This window comes from Condylura cristata, unplaced genomic scaffold (assembly GCF_000260355.1).
Source record: "Condylura cristata isolate star-nosed mole 26May11 unplaced genomic scaffold, ConCri1.0 scaffold00013, whole genome shotgun sequence".
NCBI lineage: Eukaryota > Metazoa > Chordata > Mammalia > Eulipotyphla > Talpidae > Condylura > Condylura cristata.
This window is the reverse complement of record NW_004567114.1, coordinates 20,151,369-20,170,422: the sequence shown is the minus strand read 5'-3', so window position 1 is coordinate 20,170,422 and position 19,054 is coordinate 20,151,369. Positions and strand designations below refer to the sequence as shown.

General features: G+C 37.5%; 1 protein-coding gene across 4 annotated transcripts in view; it reads left to right on the top strand.

The window, feature by feature from the left end:
- The window catches only part of TTLL5 (tubulin tyrosine ligase-like family member 5), a 248,736-nt gene that overhangs the window by 77,628 nt on the left and 152,054 nt on the right, over positions 1 to 19,054 (top strand). For 3 of the 4 annotated variants that reach the window (XM_012724493.1, XM_012724492.1, XM_012724491.1), the window contains exons 18-21: positions 1,353 to 1,415; positions 6,490 to 6,528; positions 13,769 to 13,926; positions 14,819 to 15,125. In XM_012724493.1, coding sequence (XP_012579947.1) covers positions 1,353 to 1,415; positions 6,490 to 6,528; positions 13,769 to 13,926; positions 14,819 to 15,125 — 567 coding nt within the window. The remainder of the gene's footprint in view (positions 1 to 1,352; positions 1,416 to 6,489; positions 6,529 to 13,768; positions 13,927 to 14,818; positions 15,126 to 19,054) is intronic. The other variant, XM_004681676.1, reaches the window with a different exon arrangement.

Below are 19,054 nucleotides of genomic sequence, written 5' to 3'. Positions count from 1 at the left end.
CCTCCCGGGAAGGCGGAAATCGAACTCATGCAGAAGTGGCTTTAGCTTCTCAGTGCTGTGCTTTAACCCACTGCGCCACCAGGGAGGGCCCAGACCAAGAATATTAAACAGATTGAGTTGGCTTTGTGTGGCATAGGGAAGATGTGCTTGTTGCTAACAAATAAGAATTTTTATTACTTAGCAATCAGCTGTCTACAGCTGTATTTGCTGCTTCAGAGTATAGAACACATATTAGAAGAGATCTTGCCCTTTGAAGAGTTAACAGAACAATTATGGAGGAAGTGTTACATATATAATAAAAATAGCTTATATTTGTATAGTTCTTTATAATTAAAATGTACTTTCTACATACCATTGTTACTCCCATCTTAATGATAAGGAAGGTAAGGCCAAGTAAAATAATGTGACTTACCCAGGATCACACAGGGGCACCTGATTCGGCTACTAATGACTCCAGGCCCTGCTTTCTATTCCGGCATCATATCATGCTGCTTTCCAAGAAGAAAAAATGCTGCTCTCTCTCTGTATATATAGAGCAGCATTTTTTCTTCTTGGAAAGCAGTATGATATATGTGTGTGTGTGTGTGTGTGTGTGTGTGTGTGTGTGTGTGTGTGTGTGTGTTACAGTGAAGGCCAGGGCAGTTAGACAAGGGCAGCTCTGGAGAGTGGGCACAGTCCTGTCAGGGGGAGACTTCATGCAGCAGGTGGGCTGAGATGCTTAATGAAGGACAGAGCATGGATAATAGAGAGGGTCTGAGGAGAAGTTGTCCAGCCAGAGGCATGGAACTCAATGGGAGCTGCAGTGTGAGAGGAGTGTGAGGAGGCTGGAGTCTGACTGTACTTCAGTATCCGTGTTGGGAAATATGTGGAGAAAGTGCATAATTAAAAGTTGGAAAGAGAAAGTATATGTCTTCTGCAGGAGGCAGCGATTGAGGAAGCCCTTGGGAAATAATGTGCTTCAGACAATCTCTGTCTCCATTTTCAGGATCTTTAGGCATTTCCCACAGGCAGCTTCATTTGAGCTTCCTCCAGCTATATATTTTTCTGTGGTTGTTTGTATCTTCTGGATTTACATTCTGAACTTTGTATCTTGTTATTTGATAATCCAAGAAATGCTGCCTTTTGTTTCTTTTCATTTTCTAAATTGTCTGCTATTTCCTTCATTGTATTGCACTCCCGGCAACTCTAATTTGGGCAACTCTTCTCTTTTGCCACTTGGAGATAATGTGTCTTTAGAAATAGTGTATAAATAACTTGTTATTTCTGCTCTTGATTTCATGGTTTTATTTCTATAGGGTATTTTTCCTTTTCAACTAAGCTGAAGAAATAACCACTCTGTCTTTGTCTTCCAGGTCTTACCTTGAACACAAAACCTCCATGAACTATATGCTGGCAACACGCCTCTTCCAGGACAGGTGGGGATTTGCCAGTCTTAACGGTTTTGTAGGATCAAATAAAAAAGTTAGGAAACTGTGCATGCAGAAGAAGGATATAAGCTATATAAAAGTCTCTATGTAAAATTTCTGATAAAAGGAACTTCCAGAAAATACAATAGCATACCTAGTTTTCCCACAATTTATTCAGTCTCAGCACTTTGAAATATTTCCAGAGGCCACAAATTAAATCACAAAGATCTTTAAATACTCTTAACATGTGCTTTAAACATTTTTTTTAAGGAGGTCCTTACTCAGTACCTTTTTACTTTAGACACAGTGTTAATAGATAGGATCATTAATAAACTAGAAGAGATTAGAATGATCAGATTAGAAAAGGTGGAAGGTAATTCACAAAATGAGTTATAAGAAATGACAGCTGATAACCTCAATACAAGGGAAACTAGGGGGAAATGATGGAAACAGGCATTGGAATTCAAATGTTTTCCCTCCAAAGCAATCAGAGACTGCTTAATCCACATATTTTTTTGCCCCTGAGACGTAAGTGCATTACAGTAATTGACTATCAAAATAAGGTACCATTTCAAGAAATCTCTATTCCAGAGTATTTGTACATTTTTGCAGGATTCTTTTTTTTTTTTTAATTGTATTTATTTATTTTTATATCATTCTTCGTTTGTTCATTTTTTCATCTTGGTTGTAATCCCCAGGGACTTCCCACCACCAGTTCACCTGTATGCCATCACCATAGTCCATGCACGCTTCCCACCCCAGTTTTGATCCTATCCCCCTCTACAACCCCCGTAAAATGTCTCTGATTTATAGTTGTTCATTGTTTTTCACTTTTTACTTTTTTACAATGCTTACCCTCCTCCCCCCATCCCTTACACTCCTGCTATGATTGAAACCATCCAGTATTTTTCTTTTTCTTTTTCTTTCTTGTCTTATTTCACCAAGCATGATCCCTTCGAGCTCCACCCAGGTTGCTGCAGAAGGCATGAGTTTATCTTTTTTGATTGTTGCTAATATTCCATTGTATGTATGTACCACATCTTTTTAATCCAGTCATCTATTTTTGGGCATTTTGGTTGATTCCACATTTTCCCTATTGTAAATAGAGCAGTAATAAAAATGGGGGTGCAGGTGTCCTTTTGAGTCAGTGTTTTGAGAAAAATAGTGGGATCATATGGAAGCTCCATTTTTAGCAGTTTGAGAAACCTCCAGTTTTCCATAGTGGTTGTACCAGTTTGCATTCCCACCAACATTGTAACAGAGTTCCTTTTTCTCCACATCCTTGCCAACATTTGTTGTTGCTAGTTGTTTTAATATGTGCTATTCTCACTGGGTAAGACGGTATCTCATTGTGGCTTTAATTTGTATTTCCCTTGTTACAAGTGATGTTGAACATTTTTTAATATACCTGTTGGCTGCCTTTTGCAGGATTCTTAAAAGATACTCAAATTTCTTATGATTTCATGATCTATTTTCAGGAAATACATGGTATTTGCAATTTCTCTTTGTAAATTTGTGGTTATTTCTATTAAGTAATTACATGGTATAGCATTTAACTAAAGAGATCTTCAGATTTATTTAGAAAACAGACTCTCAGTTCTACATATATTACCTGTACTTTTTTTCTCCCCCACCTCTGGGAATTTGTGCATGGTTCCTCTCACTTTAGAGGTCAGATAATTTGACTAAGCTATGTCCTCTCATGTGTTACATCTCATTGTTATTATTATTCTTGTAATGAATTTAGATGAATCATTTCCATTGTGAGAAATATTTCTGTCATATTCTCTTTCCTTGCCTTGTTAGATGAGTTTTTGATATTTTGCTAAATCTTCAATACTTCCCTTTCTTTGTTGTATTTTTGATCTTGTTGTCTCTTACCTTTAAGTTCAAGAGATTTCTTTAACTTTTTCTTCTAAACTCTAAATTGGCTCTTTATAAGCTTTAGATGTTTTCTTAGTCTGATATCAGACTAACAAAGGAGAGGGCTGTTTTTCTCACTTTTTTATTTTGGCAAGTATGATTTTGATTTCCAACAACTGTCTTTATTTTTGAGTCATTTTATAGTTTGTGGATGTAACCTTTCCCAGTCTTTGTTTGAATTTCTTGTGCTTTTTGACACTGTATTTAATGCTTTTGGATTAGTTCTATTTGTTCATCTCATTATTCCTAGTTTATATGGTTAAATATCCTGAAGTAGTTGATGATTTGTGGCTGTACAGTCATACTTATAGGAATGGACTGTTTGCATAAGGTTCCTCACAGGCTGTATAGGTCCACTTCCAAAAAGATGTGGTAGGTAGTTTGCATAAGGTTCCTCACAGGCTGTATAGGTCCATTTCCAAAAAGATGTGGACTCCATGCCTAAGACCAGATCTTTTGATACTTAAGATACCCATGAGTGAGAAGGACAGCAAGCAAGCAACCTGGGAACCACCCCAAAAGCCACAATTGTCAAGCATTCTCTTAAAGGTAGTGTAACAGTAAAAATTTGAGATGGAATAATAGATGGGCTTCATTATTAATACACTCAACAGTAACACCTGGCAGCAGGTCTAATAGCTACCAGAATTTAAAAAAATATGATACGTGTTGGCAACATTGGAGCCACCAGCAACAATTCTAAAATTTTGTAGAAAAAAGTGTTATTTCTTTTGATACGCTACTACTGTGGATTGCTTCGAACATGTATATGAAGAAGCTGCTGAATATCAGCTAAGAGATCAATTTTCCCCCTCCCAGTTTGTGCACTCCTTGAATGTTTTCTTCAGACCTCATTTAACATTTCCTGCTTATACAGCAGTCGTAAAACTTGGATTTAAAAACAAACATGCATTTCCCAGTGTAGTACAGGAATACCCTCATGATCTATTCTTGCCTGTTACTTTAACTCACTTTTCATTTTTCCACACCCATGACCATGCTACTTATTCTTTTCACACCTCTTTATGCTTATTTGCTTGCCATGCATTGCAATAGCCTTTAATCCATCCCTAAGTTCCACTAGTGATGTCCTTCATCTTCTTACCCAGACAGGGAGAAGCTTTGCCCAGCCCTTCTCCCTCCTCAGCCTATTATCATTTCCTGTTTACTAGCTAGTCTGTTTGATTGACAAGTTGGCTTTTCAAGAGTAAGTACTTTTAATGTACCTCATTGCCAGTATCAGGAACCTACCACTTAGTGAGTACATACACAGAATATTAATGCATTAAAAATATAACCATGTTGATTGCAAGCTCTGACATCTGCAAGTAAGTGAGCTTTCTCTTCAATATGAAGATGTTTTCCCTTTCATATATTGCATTGTGTTATTGTCTGACCACTTTCAAACTAATTCTCTGATCATTTCTTTCAGATTAATTTTGTCTGCCTTCCATACCCTCACCCACCTATCCACCCTGTCCAGGCCAACAGTATCTTCATACCTTATGGTATGACAATAATTTATCCTTGACTGCATGTTAGTAGCACCTAGAAATTTGATAAACCATATGCTTTGGCCCCACCCCTAGACTGAAGTACTGGTTTGTGCTAAAAGTTACCCAGGTGGTTGTCATGTGAAGCTCTGATTCCAAATTACCAGAGAAAACTTTTGATAAAAATGTTAAAATCATCCTGAAGCTTTCTGAAGATACTGTGATAGCATCAAACATTAGCATAAAGAGAAAAAAAGGAGGAAAGGAATACATTTTGGTGAGGACTTAAACTTTTCACTTGAGGTTTTAGAGTAGAAAATCTTGATATTCATTGCATCTGTATCTTTAAAAAAAAAACAAACCAATACCATATGAAAAACAAGGCATCATAGTGGATAAATTGATAAAGCAAAATGATTATAAACTAATGGACACTCATAGAAAAAATAGGTTTTCTGAGGCAGAGAAGGAGAGTGGAAGGATAAGTGATAAATCAGGTGTGAGGAACAGTTATAGGATAAAAGGAAATTGTTGGAATGGATTTTTCTTCTGAGAAATTAACCTCTGTGTGGCTCAAGGAATTCAGAGCTTTAGCATTTTTAAACAGAGGGAATTGATTTAATTATATGCCCAAAAACCCAATACAAAGGTTGCATGTTGTATGATTCCATTTATATAGCACTTTGAAATGATACAGTTTTAGAATGGAGAACAGACTGAAGGGAGCCAGGGACTAGGTAACAAGTGTGTGGTCACAGAAGGGCGATACAAGGAGGTTCCGCATGCTGATGGAATTATTCAGTGTGTTGTCAGTGACAGTGAATATGGATGTTACGTAGTGATAAAACTGTACCAGGCTAAAGACACGCATATACAAACAGTACATTAGAAGGGGAGAACAAAATATTCATTGCATCTATCTCTTTAAAAAAAAAAAAAAACCAATATCATATGAAAGTGGTAATAAGTGAAAGCAAATTAAATGTGAGAATGTTTTTAAAAAGCCAGTTTAAAAATGAATGGGAAAAAAATGAACAGCACTCAGTTCCTTTGGTTAGAGCCCTCATCTAATGTGGAGAAATGGAGAGCATATCTTTCTTAGAGTTTTTTTTTTTAAGTTGTGGAATATCTATTTCTGTGCTCATCCTTATTTAACTACATGAGAACTGATACTGGGTTCTTTTTCAAATACTGTCCAGTGCAAGTAGAAAGAGCACTGGAGCCAAAGACCTAAGTTCTGGCTTCAAATTTAAATTTTGCACTCTGACCTTAGACATGTCACAAAATGAATAGAACCTGCTCTTTTTTTTAAGAGAAGCATTATTAACAAGTTTCCTTCACTTGGTAGTGAAGAACAAATGGGATTTGATTTGTGACTAGAATTCACAAACTGTTCAGGTAAATCAAGTAATTGCTATGATTTCTCTCTAGAATTCATATATCCTTTGCCTTTTGTTTTTCAATAACTCTCCCTCAAGCTTGCAACCCTCTACCTTTTCTGAGAATGTTCTCAATTCATTTCTCTGCTTCCCTACAAAGATGCCTTTCCTGGCATGATCTCATGTTGAATCTGCAGTACGAATCTTAGGGTGTGCATGTGTGTGTGAGCCCAGGAGAGGATATCTGCATAGTGCTCTCTAACCCGCATGTCCTTTCTACTTCTGTAGGGGAAACCCAAGAAGAAGCTTATTGACAGGAAGAACACGGTAACTGATTTTGCAAGTTGAGAAATTCTTTCCATGCGCACAATGTATGACCATGGGACTTAGCATGATACTTTACATAACGACTTTCAATTAGACTCAGCTTGAATAATAACATAGAATGTTTTTATTGAAACATTACTCTATGGCAGTTTCCCACAAACTTAGTTTTGTTTTTTTAATGACTTACAGGTATATCATTTCAATTGATGATAATAGTTCTCTTGTTTGGCCATGTGACAGAGACCAAAGCATTAATGAGGTTTGAACATTACTTTCATGTGGATGCAAAGAAGAGGCTGCATTTTCACCTCTCTGTACATGGGGTATTCAGCGCTCTGTTTTACAGGGTTGAACAGATCTGTTTTCAGTTTGCCATGGAACTAAAAGTGTGCAAAGTGTACACTTCAATCTGGCAGAGGAGAGAAATGACTTAGAAGATGAGCCGAAAGGACTTTGCCCACCTCAAAATCACAACCACAACTGTAACCTAAAAACAAAGCCATGCAATTGGCCATAGAGAGCTTGAGATGTTCCATATGTCCACTTTGTTTGTACCTCTTTAAAATAACAAATGATGATGAGGAGAAAGAGATCTTCTATATCTAGCTTTTTGTTTTACATATTAGTATTAAGATAAACTAACATCCAAATCCTTTAAAGCACAAATCTGATTTTTCATTAAAGATTGAAAAGGGTATGTCATTTACTTAAGGGAAAACTGAGAGAAATTGAGTTTGTAACCTGTTTCCAAATGTATGTCCCAGTAAGTTTTCTCTAGTCTTTGTTTTTTTTTTTGTTTTTTTTTTTGTTTTTTAAATATTTATTTATGCATACAGAACTGGGGTACAGGCCAGAGGAGCAGGGGTGTTGAGAGGATTCACCACAGACAGAGTGGAGAACAGAACAGGCCAACTGATGGAGTACACTGCTTAAGGGAGCAGCAGGCGGGTCAGGAGAGGTCTGCCGTGCCATGTGATCACCTCTGGGGCCGGGGATCAAACTTATACTGAAATGGCTTTAGCTTAGTGCTGTGCTTTAACCCGCTGCACCACCAGGGTGGGCCAGTCTTCTCTAGTCTTTAATCAAGAAATATGTTTTCAGAGTATAATGCTGTCAGTTCCGAAATTAGAAAAAATTCTTAAAAATATTTCAAGATCATGCATTTCTGTCTCTTCATTTTAGGACACTCATTGTATAGTGCCACCAGTAGGAATGTTTTGGTGGCTTAGAGGTATAAGCCAATGAAATTTGATATCGATGGATCATTTGCTGGAGCATGAAATTGTTTTAATGTATTTAAAGGGATTAAAATCATGCACAGTATGTCCTTTGATCAAAATGAAATTAGCAGTCAGTAAGTAGAAAGCATTTGGGAGAGAATATATTTCTAATTCAACACATTTCATAATCCATGGGTCAAGGAAGAAATTGCAAAAGAAATCAGAAAATATTTTGAACTGAATGATAATGCATTTTAGTGTACTATCAGGTAAAGTAGTGCTTTGGAGGGAAATTTATAGCTTCTAATACTTGAAAAGAAAGACTAAAATCAGTTATCTAACATCCCCTTGTAAGAAGTTAGCAGAAATAAAAGAGTAACTCAGAGAAAATAGAACAGAGGAAATAATATTGTATAGAAATCAATTAAAGACAAACAATAAAAACATCCAGAGTTTTTTTCATTGGTAAGTGAATAGAATTGATAAGCTCTTAGGTGGAAAGCAGAGAGCAGCAATTGACCACTACTGGTAGGAAAGTGGAGGCACATCAGAACAACCGTGTTCCACTACTGTGACAACTTAGATAAAATGTCAGTGTTCTTTAGTGGGAGGAAACACAAAACTGACACAAGAACTAGAAAATTTTAAAAGGCCTCTCACTATCTAGGAAATTAGATTAAATCAGAAAAATAAAAAGCCTTCCTATAAAGAAAACTCTGGGTCCAGTAGTTTTACTGTTGAATTTTATCAAGCATTTGAAGAAGTCTAGTAGCAATATTACACGAACCGTCAAAAATACAGAAAGGAATACTTTCTATTGGTCTTATAGTGCCAGTATTAATATAACACCCTAACCTGACAGAGACATTATTTTTAAAGCAGAAAGTCAGAGACTAATGTGTTCATGAACAGCAATGCAAAATTTCTTAAAAAAGAGTATTAACCTGGGCCCTCCCTGGTGGTGCAGCAGGCTAAAGCACAGCACTCAGATGATAAAGCCACTTCAGCATGAGTTTGATCTCCACCCTGGAGGTGATCCACATGGCACGGCAGACCTCTCCTGAACCACCCAGTGCTCCCCTCAGCAGTGTAGTTCATCAGTCGGCCTGTTCTGCTCCCCACTCTGTCTCTGGTGAATCCTCTCACTGCCCCTGGACCCCTGGCCTGTACCCCAGCTCTGTATGCATAAATATATAAATTTTTTTTAAAAAAATGTAATCCCATTGAGTCTTCCAGTATGTAAGGACAATAGATATGATTGAGGTTTTTCCCCAATCATACAAGGTTGATTAACACTTGAAAATTAGCCATTATGATTCATTACATTAACAAAGAAGAAAAAAAATCTCCTGATCATTTCACTAGATGCAAAAAAAAGCATGAAATTCAATATTTTTTTTTTTAAGATTTATTTATTTGTGCATATAGAACTGGGGTACAGGCCAGAAGCTCAGGGGCGGTGAGAGGCTTCACCAGAGACAGAGTGGGGAGCAGAACAGGCAGACAAAGTACACTGCTGAGGGGAGCAGCGGGCGGGTCAGGAGAGGTCTGCCACACCATGTGGTCACCTCTGGGGCAGGCGGGAATTGAACTCAGAACTCATGCGGAAGTGGCTTTAGATTCTCAGTGCTGTGCTTTAACCCGCTGCACCACCAGGGAGGGCCGAAATTCAATATATTTGTGAGGAAAAACACTTAGCAAATCAGGAATAGAAATAAACTTCCTCAGTGAGACAAAGGCCTTTTATTAAAGAGCCTATCACTTGCCACAGGTGATTTGGTGATGGAAGCCCACGGGGATTACAACTGAGATGGAAAAAGGTACAAAATGATGTAAAAATAAACTATGATGTTATTTAAATAAATAAATAGACAATAGGGGAAAAAAAAACTATCACTAAGGTCTTGCTTAGTGGTGAAATATTGAAGACTTTCCCCCAGTGATTAACATTTATATTCAGTTTGTACTAGAAGTCCTAGAAAGTAAAAACAAGGAGGGGGGAGTGGTGTGGAGAAAAAGGAAAAAAAAATGACACATAGGAAGAAGTAAAATGTCATTATTCTTGCATGTTGTGTCATGTTAGTTGAAAATCCTAAGGTAATCTATTTACAGAATAATTACAAGAACATAATTGTACGTAGCAAATTATTGGAACACAATACTAAACCTATTGTATTTCAATATGTTAAACAATTCAAAAGTAAAATTTTAAGTTATACTTAAAATAGCATTTGAAAAAAATACGAAATTGTTAGGGGTAAATTTAACAAAACCTGTTCAATACCTGTAGAATAAAAACTATTAAATATGATGAAAAGATTAAGGAAGCTCTTAATAAACTGAGAAATATGCCATATTCATGGATTAGAATACTTAACTATTGTCAAGATGCAAAGATTCAGTGCAGTCCCAGTCATCATAGTAGTTTTTTTTTGGGTAGAAATTAATCATTTCCGCTTTCTGGTGGTGCAAAAAGTAAAGAACAGTACTATGAAGCTAGCTGCAGCTACTTCAACACCAATTTGATTGCCAGCCAGGGAGGTGACCTATATGGCATGACAGACTTCTCCTGTCGTGCCCACTGCTCCCCTCAGTCTGCCTGTTCTGCTCCCCACTGTCCCCAGTGAATACTCTCCCTGCCCCTGCACCTGCGGCCTGTACCCCCATTTATGTATGCATAAATAAATAAATCAGTTTTTAAAAAAAGAAATTGTTTCCCCCTCACTCCTCAATTTATATGAAAATGCAAAGGACTTAGAGTATACAGAGTAATCTTGAAAAAGACTTGGTGTACCTAACTTAAAGAAGTACTGTAATGCTATCGTACTCACATTGTGGCAAATTGCTCAGTAGAACAGAAAAGAGAACCCAGAAATGAGACCCACATCTGATTTTCAACAAAAGGCCCAAAGTAATTCATTGGGGAGAGGACACTTAAACAAATGGGGTTGTAGACCATGTTTTAAAAAAATTAATCTCAACCCTTATCTCTCATAGAAATTAGAGATGTTCCTAGATACAGTACCTATTATTGTAAGCTTCTTGAGGAAAATACTTTGTAATTGTAGGCTTAGCAAAATTTTGTATACACAGAAACAAAAGGGAAAAAGTTATAGGCTGGATATCCTCAAAATTACAAACTTTTGATCTTAACATAAGATAGTTATATAAGATACTGTTAAGAAAATGTCTAGACATAAACAATTAAGATATTCATCAATATCTTATGTATCAGTGTACTGGTATCAGGAAAATAAAATAGATTCCTAATAGTAAAAAGACAATCAACCCACATACAAATGGGTAAAATATTTGAGCTACCACTTCAAAAGGAATAACCAGTATGCTCATGAAAATGTGTTCAACAGTAATAGTTATCAGAGTTGCAAATTAAAAGGAAATGCCGCTAAATATCCAACAGAATGTATAAAATTACATCTGATCACACTGTATACTTTAACTATAATTTTGTTAATTATAATTCATAAAGGTGGGGGGGAAAGAATGATAATACCAAATGTTGGTGAGACTGTGGAACAAATAGGAACTCAGATTCTGATTTCATCTTTGTTGACTAAACAAATACTTTAGAAAAAGTCAGTTAGAAAGCCTAGCAAATTTCACCAAGATCTTTACCCAATAAAAGTGAAAACAACCGCAAGACAGCATGTACAAAAATGATCATAGTAGTTTTATTTATAGTATTCCCGAACCAGAAACAGCCGATGAGTTTAACAACAAAAGATTAGGTCTTTCATATAGTGGATTAATCTTCAGCAATAAGAGAAGGGATAAAAACATGCATGAATCGCAAAAACATGCTAAATGATAGACAGGAGAAGAATTGCTACCATGTGATTCCTTTTAGAACCGGCAAAGCTAACATGTAGGAAAAAATTGAGGACAGTGACTTCTACTAGGCGCATGAGGGAGGGTTCCTGGGAAAAGGCATGAGAACACACTTAGCGGATAATGATGTTAGAGTTGGTGTTATATATAGTTCTAGGCATTTGTCCAAACTCGTCAGATGGATATTTAATATCTAGGGTTTCACTGTATGAGTTTCTAGCTCAGCAAAAAAGCAATCTTCTCTGTCCCCAATCCAAAAATCCTAAAAACAAATACTGAACCCTTGATAGTAGTGATGTGCATGTTGAAGTGTTTAGTAGAGAATTTGTGCACAAATTTGAAAAAATAAAATTGACATGGAATTATTTTTAAAAATGAAATGCTTTAAAAATAATGGATTGATGGATGGATAGAAAGGCATATTAATGAAACATACAGTAAAATATTGTAGAAACTAGATGATGGGCATGTGGATGTTTACAGTTCTTATACTTTTTAAGTATTTTTCATAATAAAATGTTGGAAAAAGAAGATGGGATAAATGTAACTTAAAGGTACTACAATTTATTTATAGGAAGTTCAGTTGTTTATAAGAAAATGTTTATGGTGTCTCAGCTATGTGATGGGCAATCTTAAGAGCATCACTGACCCAGTGATTAGCCAAGCTAGCATGACCTCTCATAGAACTATAAATCTTTTCTATTAGATTCACTTTCTTAGTATTCCCTACCTCCATCCCTTGTATTAATTAGGATTTATCTATGTGTACAGAGTTTCTCCAAGCTTATAATCATTTTAAAATATTAGGCTTATATTCTTTAATTGGCTGAAAATAATTGCACAAATATGTACAATCACACACGTGTGCATGTGTATGTGTGTGTCAGGGAAAGTTCATCTGTGGGACTACGATAAGTGACTTTGACTATTTATAGTTTATTACCCTGTTTCCTGTTTCTGCCCCTAGTGTCAGAACTTTCCCTGTTCTTGGCTCCATATCCTGCTCCAGAGAAAAGCCTCCAAAAGATTTAGTGTCCAGTCCATTTACCCAGGAATCCCTAAAAATCCTAAACAGGCCAAAAGATAGAACCTTTCCATCAGATCCGGAGAGTGAGGATGACTTCTTCTTCTTCTTTTTTTTTTTTTTTTTTTTAACCTCAGCAGCAATATGGCTTAGTTCAAGAGAGATTTTAGAGCCAACCAGTTAGGTTGAGTATCCAGAGCTGGCTGCCTGCTTTCCACACTAAAATGGAAAACTTATTTTCTGACCTAATGACTAAGAGCCCTCTCTCTCTTTTCTTGACCTCATTTTCTTTGTTTGCTCTCTGCTTGGCTTGGTCCTTGTCGAAACTGGCCCTATTAGCTTCTCTAACTTGTTACTTATCTTGAATGAGTAATGTGTTGCTGTCTTCCTCTCCCCCCTCCATTTCCCGTTAACAACCTGATTGAATTTGGCCTTGCCCTACCTACATCTTTTTCCTTGCCTTGTATATGCCCCTGATGCCAACTCCTGATCTGTACTCAACACCGGGAGAGTCCCTACCTCTCCCCACTTCCTCTTATAGCAAAGTAGGCTCTGTGGGGAGTTATATTCATATTGGAATACTTGAGATTAGGTGTGTCTTTAGGTCTTGGTAACCGTTCACTAGGACAATTCCTTTGTGAGTCTCAGTCAGTTCTGTTACCATCTTCACAGGAATGAGCCATTCCTCCCCTCATTTCAACCTCTACTAAATCTATATTTATTAAATGTTTATGCATTCAAGAGAATGTTTGTATAATTCTGAATAAGTGAGAATGAATAGCAATAAAAGAGATCTCTACCTACTACCCAGCTTAAGAATTACCATATTACCTGTTATCTCTCGGTCATTCTTAAGGTATCAAATGTTTGGTGGCACTGGATGAACAGTGTAATAGTCAGCTCAGTGCTTAAAAATGCTGATGCATTGCCTTCAGATATATTTCTGTTCAAACATTTAACAAATTCAGATAAGCCTTTAAGTGACGCTTTAATATAGATTCCAACATTCCCATTTATCTGTCAGACTTTTTTAATTCACTAGAGTTACCACCTGCAGTCTGTCACCATTACAGAATTTTGTCGAGCTTAACCTTGAAAAACTAGAGAACTTTCTGAAGGCTGTAGCTGCTGTATTGTTTTTCCCTAGACTGGCTGCTGATGGAGCACAGGAACTGAAAGTGGAAAGTATGAATTCAAAAGCCAAGCTGCATGCTGCTCTTTATGAGAGAAAGCTCCTGTCTTTGGAAGTGCGAAAACGTAGACGGCGGAGTGGCAGATTGAGAGCAATGAGACCGAAATACCCAGGTACCTGCTGGTGAGCTTTCACCAAACTCTGTTATCTATGTCCTGTCAGACTGGTTCACTAGCTTCTGTAATTAATGCTTAATGTCAGAACCCACTTGGTCACATTTACTTAATTTTTTTTTTTTTTGTATAGTTCTTACCCCTGAAACTTACTTTCAAAAGGACTGTAAATTTTAAACCTTCCATTCTATAATGTTTGTATTGAATAACTAAGAAATATACATTTTGGGCTTTGCTCTTAACCCAGTGTCATGTATTTCAGAAATGATGTTAACTTAAGTTTAATGGAGTCCTGAACATTATTATTCAGGCGTTTCCTAGTAAATTTATTAAGTTCACTTCACCCTTTAACATTGCATTGGCCTAAGTATTTTAAACATGAACAAAGGGGAATTTTTTCTCTCTCAAATTCTCCCATGGCTTAACTCTCTCATTGACTGATTTTCTTCCTTTTTTTTCCCTCTCCTTTCCTTTTTTGTCGAGCCTCTATGTTGGGTATATTAGTCACTGTTGAATTAAAAAAAGATATGGTTCTTGTATTGTTCAATTCCAAGACAAGAAGGAATACAATGAATAGTCATAAGTAGAAAGCTACTCCCTGCTCTTTGTATCTCAGTGAAAACTCCCTTTCTGAAAACCTCTGACATCCTGTAGAGATTACTAAGCTGCCCCCTGCTTTCCCTTAGGAGAGAGCCCTAGGCATTGTCATGAGAAATATGACCCACCTTTGATGGGTTTTTAGAATATATTAGAGTGGAGGGTGTCATTTGGTTTTGGTAGTTTTGTGTCTATAATCTGATCTAAAATGGGATTTTATGAAAAAAAGGAAGGTATTGGGAGAGAGGAAAATTTAATCCTTTTTTCAGCAACATTAGTGATTCTTCGCATTTAGTGATTACCCAACCAGCTGAAATGAATGTTAAAACTGAGACAGAGAGTGAAGAGGAGGAAGAAGTTGCATTAGACAACGAAGATGAAGAACAGGAAGCTTCCCAGGAAGAGTCTGCAGGGTCTCTTGGAGAAAATCAAGGCAAATATACACGCTCATTGTCTGTTATGGTAGAAAATTCACCTAAAGAAAATGCCATGAAAGTTTCGGAGTGGAGTAATAAAGGGGACCAGTGCTCCAAAATTGAGTCTCATGAATCAGAGCCCAAATTTAACCTGATGCAGATCCTGCAAGATAATGGCAATCTCAGGTATGTACATCTTGTTATTATACACAGTAAAGCTGATAATAGCTGTCTCTTAACTGTCTGCCAGGTACTTTGCTAGTGGCGTTACAGCTACTTATTTACAAGAGTCCTGTGAAAGTAATGATTGTGACAGGATACACTCTTAAGGAAACTGAGCCTTAGAAAACTTACCTGTTCAAGGTATAGAGTCATAATACAATCCAGCTCTAAGTGGCGCAACAGGTATTTATTGGACTTTAGTGTCAGTCGTCAAGAACACAAGCTGACCGAGACAGGGAGTGCAGAACAACTCAGTTTAGTATAGGACATTTGGAGCACTGGAGCTATGGCTCCAGCATGGATCAAGTGTGAGTAGTATGGCTGGCCTTGCTTGGGAGGGCTAGCAAGACATGAGGGAGAACCAGGGCTTGACTAATGGTAGGATTTCCAGAGATTTTCAAGGTGGCAGTCAAGTCTAGGAGGCTGGTGTAGAGAATACAGGCCCAGAGAAGTGAGAACACAGTCATGCCTTCAGCCCCTCATCAAATGCTAATCACAAGCTCTGTGCCAGGAATTGTGTTTGGCTATATATTGTTACAGCTGGGTCATTATATTGTCTCAGTCAGCACATGCTAGTGGAGCTTATTGTCTAGTGGGGAAGGTGGACAGTAAACAAAGAAACCAGGAAATTTTAGGAAATAAGAAATGCTGTGGAAACAATAAAACTGTGTCACATAAAGAAAAAAAAATGGGCAGAGGATTGTGGTGTTCAGGCATGAAGAAGTAGGTGAGGTAAGTTCTGAATGATGAAAAAAATATGAATATCTGGGAGCAGAACAGTAAGTACAAAAACCTTGAAATTGGAATGAGCATGGTGTATTTGAGAAATACAGATTCGTATGGTAGAGTTAACTAGGAGGAAAGGGAGCAGTGAGAAATGAGACTAAAAAAAAATGTGTGTCATTTGATCACAAAGGACTTGAAAGGAGTCTGTACTTTAGTTCTGTGTGGATCATTTTCAAGTAGATGAATGATATGGTCAGATCTTGATGCAGAAAGTAAATTCTGTTAACACAGTGCCAGAGTGACTGAAAAGAGGAGAAAGTAAAATCAGAGACCTGAGTTAGGGACTGTTGTAATAGTCCAGAGCTAGGAAGGTGAAGGCTTTGATCAGAACAATGACTATTGTGCTGGAGAGATCGGGGTAGACTGAATGAAATTTGCGAAGCAAAATTGACAGCCTTGGTATCTGATTCAGTGTACGAATGTCAAAGACTGAATTTCCCTAATTTTCAACTTGGTGATGCTCTCAGTCAACATAAGAAGCATTGGAATTGGTTTCATGATTAAATTGTACTTCATTTGGGACTCAGAGAGGTAGAACCCTATGGGATGAAAATACTCAGTTGATAGGTGGAAATACAGCCTTGAATGTCAGGAATCGGCAGGACTGTACAGTTGATAAATAAAAGCTTAAGTGTAGATGAGCTTGTCCAATCTGATTTAGTTCAGCAAGCACAGACAAGGAGAAAAGGAAGAGAATTGAACCTTAGGAAATGTAATGATTAACAGGAAAGAGACCAACAAATAGCGTAAGAGAGGTGGCCGTAAAACTGGGAGGGAGCCATGCATGTGGGAGAAGCTACAAGAGGAGTGACTGAAGAGAGAGCGCCTCAGTCAAAGCAAGGTGGGGTGAGGGGTAAGGAGAAAGAAGAGGATCTTGCATTTGTGACCTAGGAAGGACTTACTGCATGGAAGAGAAACTGTGAGTTGAGCAAATGAGCAAGTTATTTTTTCAGGGTTTTACAATGAAAGGGCAGTGAGAATGCATCAGAAGAGCAAGAAAGTATTTTTCTGTTAAGAAAAGGATTCTGGAACCTACTTATAGACTAGGGGAGGGATTTGACAGAAAGTAGACTAGAGAGGTAGAAACTGATATGTAGATAGAGAAGTGTCTTGAAGGAAGCTGGAACCTGGCTAGTGGGAGGGTATCTCTTCTAACAACTCGGAAAGGTAGCACCATCAGAGAAATGGCAGTAAAAAGCAAGGAAACTAATTCATGTACAGTGGGTTTTATTTCCTAAATTAGAGGTTAGTTCTTCCACTGCAGTGGGTAGCCTTGGTATTTGGAGGGACAGAGTTAAATTTGGAACAGTATGGTGAAGAAGGAGAATTGCTGCCTTGTGGAGAGAGCACACTGGCCTTTTCTGTGCTTGCCATTCGGCTCTCCCATCATGGTCACATTAAGAGCTTCTCTATGCCTCAGTTTCCTTACCTGTTAGACAAGCGTTTTTCAGTCTGTTTTCTGGAAGGGAGAAATCCCACTGCATTGAAATAAAGCACTTACAAGAAACTAAACTATATTCTGAGATTCTTCCTAGCAACAACATTCTACTTAACTATTGTAAAAATAACGCATTTCTATATCAATCTCATGGTTGTCATTTTCAGAGTGTAAACTGCTTGTAATTGCAGGGTGTGTTAATGTAAATCAGATTGTGTTGTCTGGATCTGCACATCATTCTGTGGGGGCATCTCACGGGTAACTAGAGTATCTGAGGAAAGTCCACCACAAATGAGGATTTGAAATTACAAGGCCCAGCCTCCTACTTACATATTTTGAAAATCCACATAAGCCTTATTTGTTTAAAAAAAAAAAGTTTCTTAAATATAACTCATTCTAATTTTTATTCTTTCATCTTTTTCTTTCTTAAATGATTGATTGATGCGTACAAGAACTAGGGTATGGGCCAGAGGTGTGTGTGTAGGGGTGTGAAAAGATTCACCAGAGACAGAATGGGGAGCAGAACAGGTGGATCTACTGAAATGCACTGCTGAGGGGAGCAGCAGACAAGACAGGAGAGGTCTGCTGCGCCATGTGGGTCAGCTCCCTGGCAGGGGCTAGAACTTATGCTGCAGTAATTTCACAGGGCTTAGACTTTAACCTTTGCACCACCAGGGAGGCCCCTTTCATCTTTTTGTTCCTTTGTTGCTAATGAGAAGTCAAACAGCATGTCCAGTACCTTAGGTACAATCTCAGAATTACTATCCCAAGTAACTTTTTAGTAAAAGTCATAGAAGTAAAAAACGCAGTACTTATTCACTTGATTTATAACTAAACAGTGATTGAAATCTCACCTTAAGGCAATAATTCCCTCATCCCAAAGATTTTCATATTTTAGCATCAGAAGCTTAATAATAAAATTGGGTATTTTGCTATATTTGGAGATGTCTGAGACATGCCTAAGCTCATTTTACCATTCTGTCCTCCACCATTCCCATTAATTTTACTTCCATAATAAATTGCTTACATGTTAAAGTAAATAAAAAAGATTTTTAATTTTGGTCAACTACGTGATATATGGTTTCCAGGCGAACAATCGTCCCTATTCAGAAATATTTGAAAATATATTATTTCAAAATCATAAAAATTCTAGTGTCCTATAAGCTATCCCTACTAGTAACAGAGATGTTACTGAAACTCCTAGGTATTAAACTTCTCAAAGTAAATTTCCCCAACCTAACTCCCATTCCCTCCAGACCCCCCAACATATAGAAGCTAGACCTCAACCTGCTTAGGATTTCCAGTATATTACAGACATATCTTTCATCCTAACCTTGGAGGTACAAGTGAGTAGAAATTCAGTGATTGCATGTGTGAGGATTGTAAACAGAGTTTGTGTTGGGCCCTAATCTACGCTGATGTCATTTGGCCAGAGTATCCGAAGGCCGATCAGCTGAAGTAACCTAAATCTCTCCTGAAAGAAGACAGATCTGCTGCAATTAGTAGCTGAAGTGAAAATTATCAATGTCTTTCTGATAGTTCTGTCTTAATCAGATTTCCCTGGTTCTAACCTAGACCTCCAGGCAGAACTCAGCTGGGTTCTTCAGTGATGTCGCCGAGCTGCTTTTTACTATATATAAGGATTTCTTTTCCCTGCGGAACATCTGGG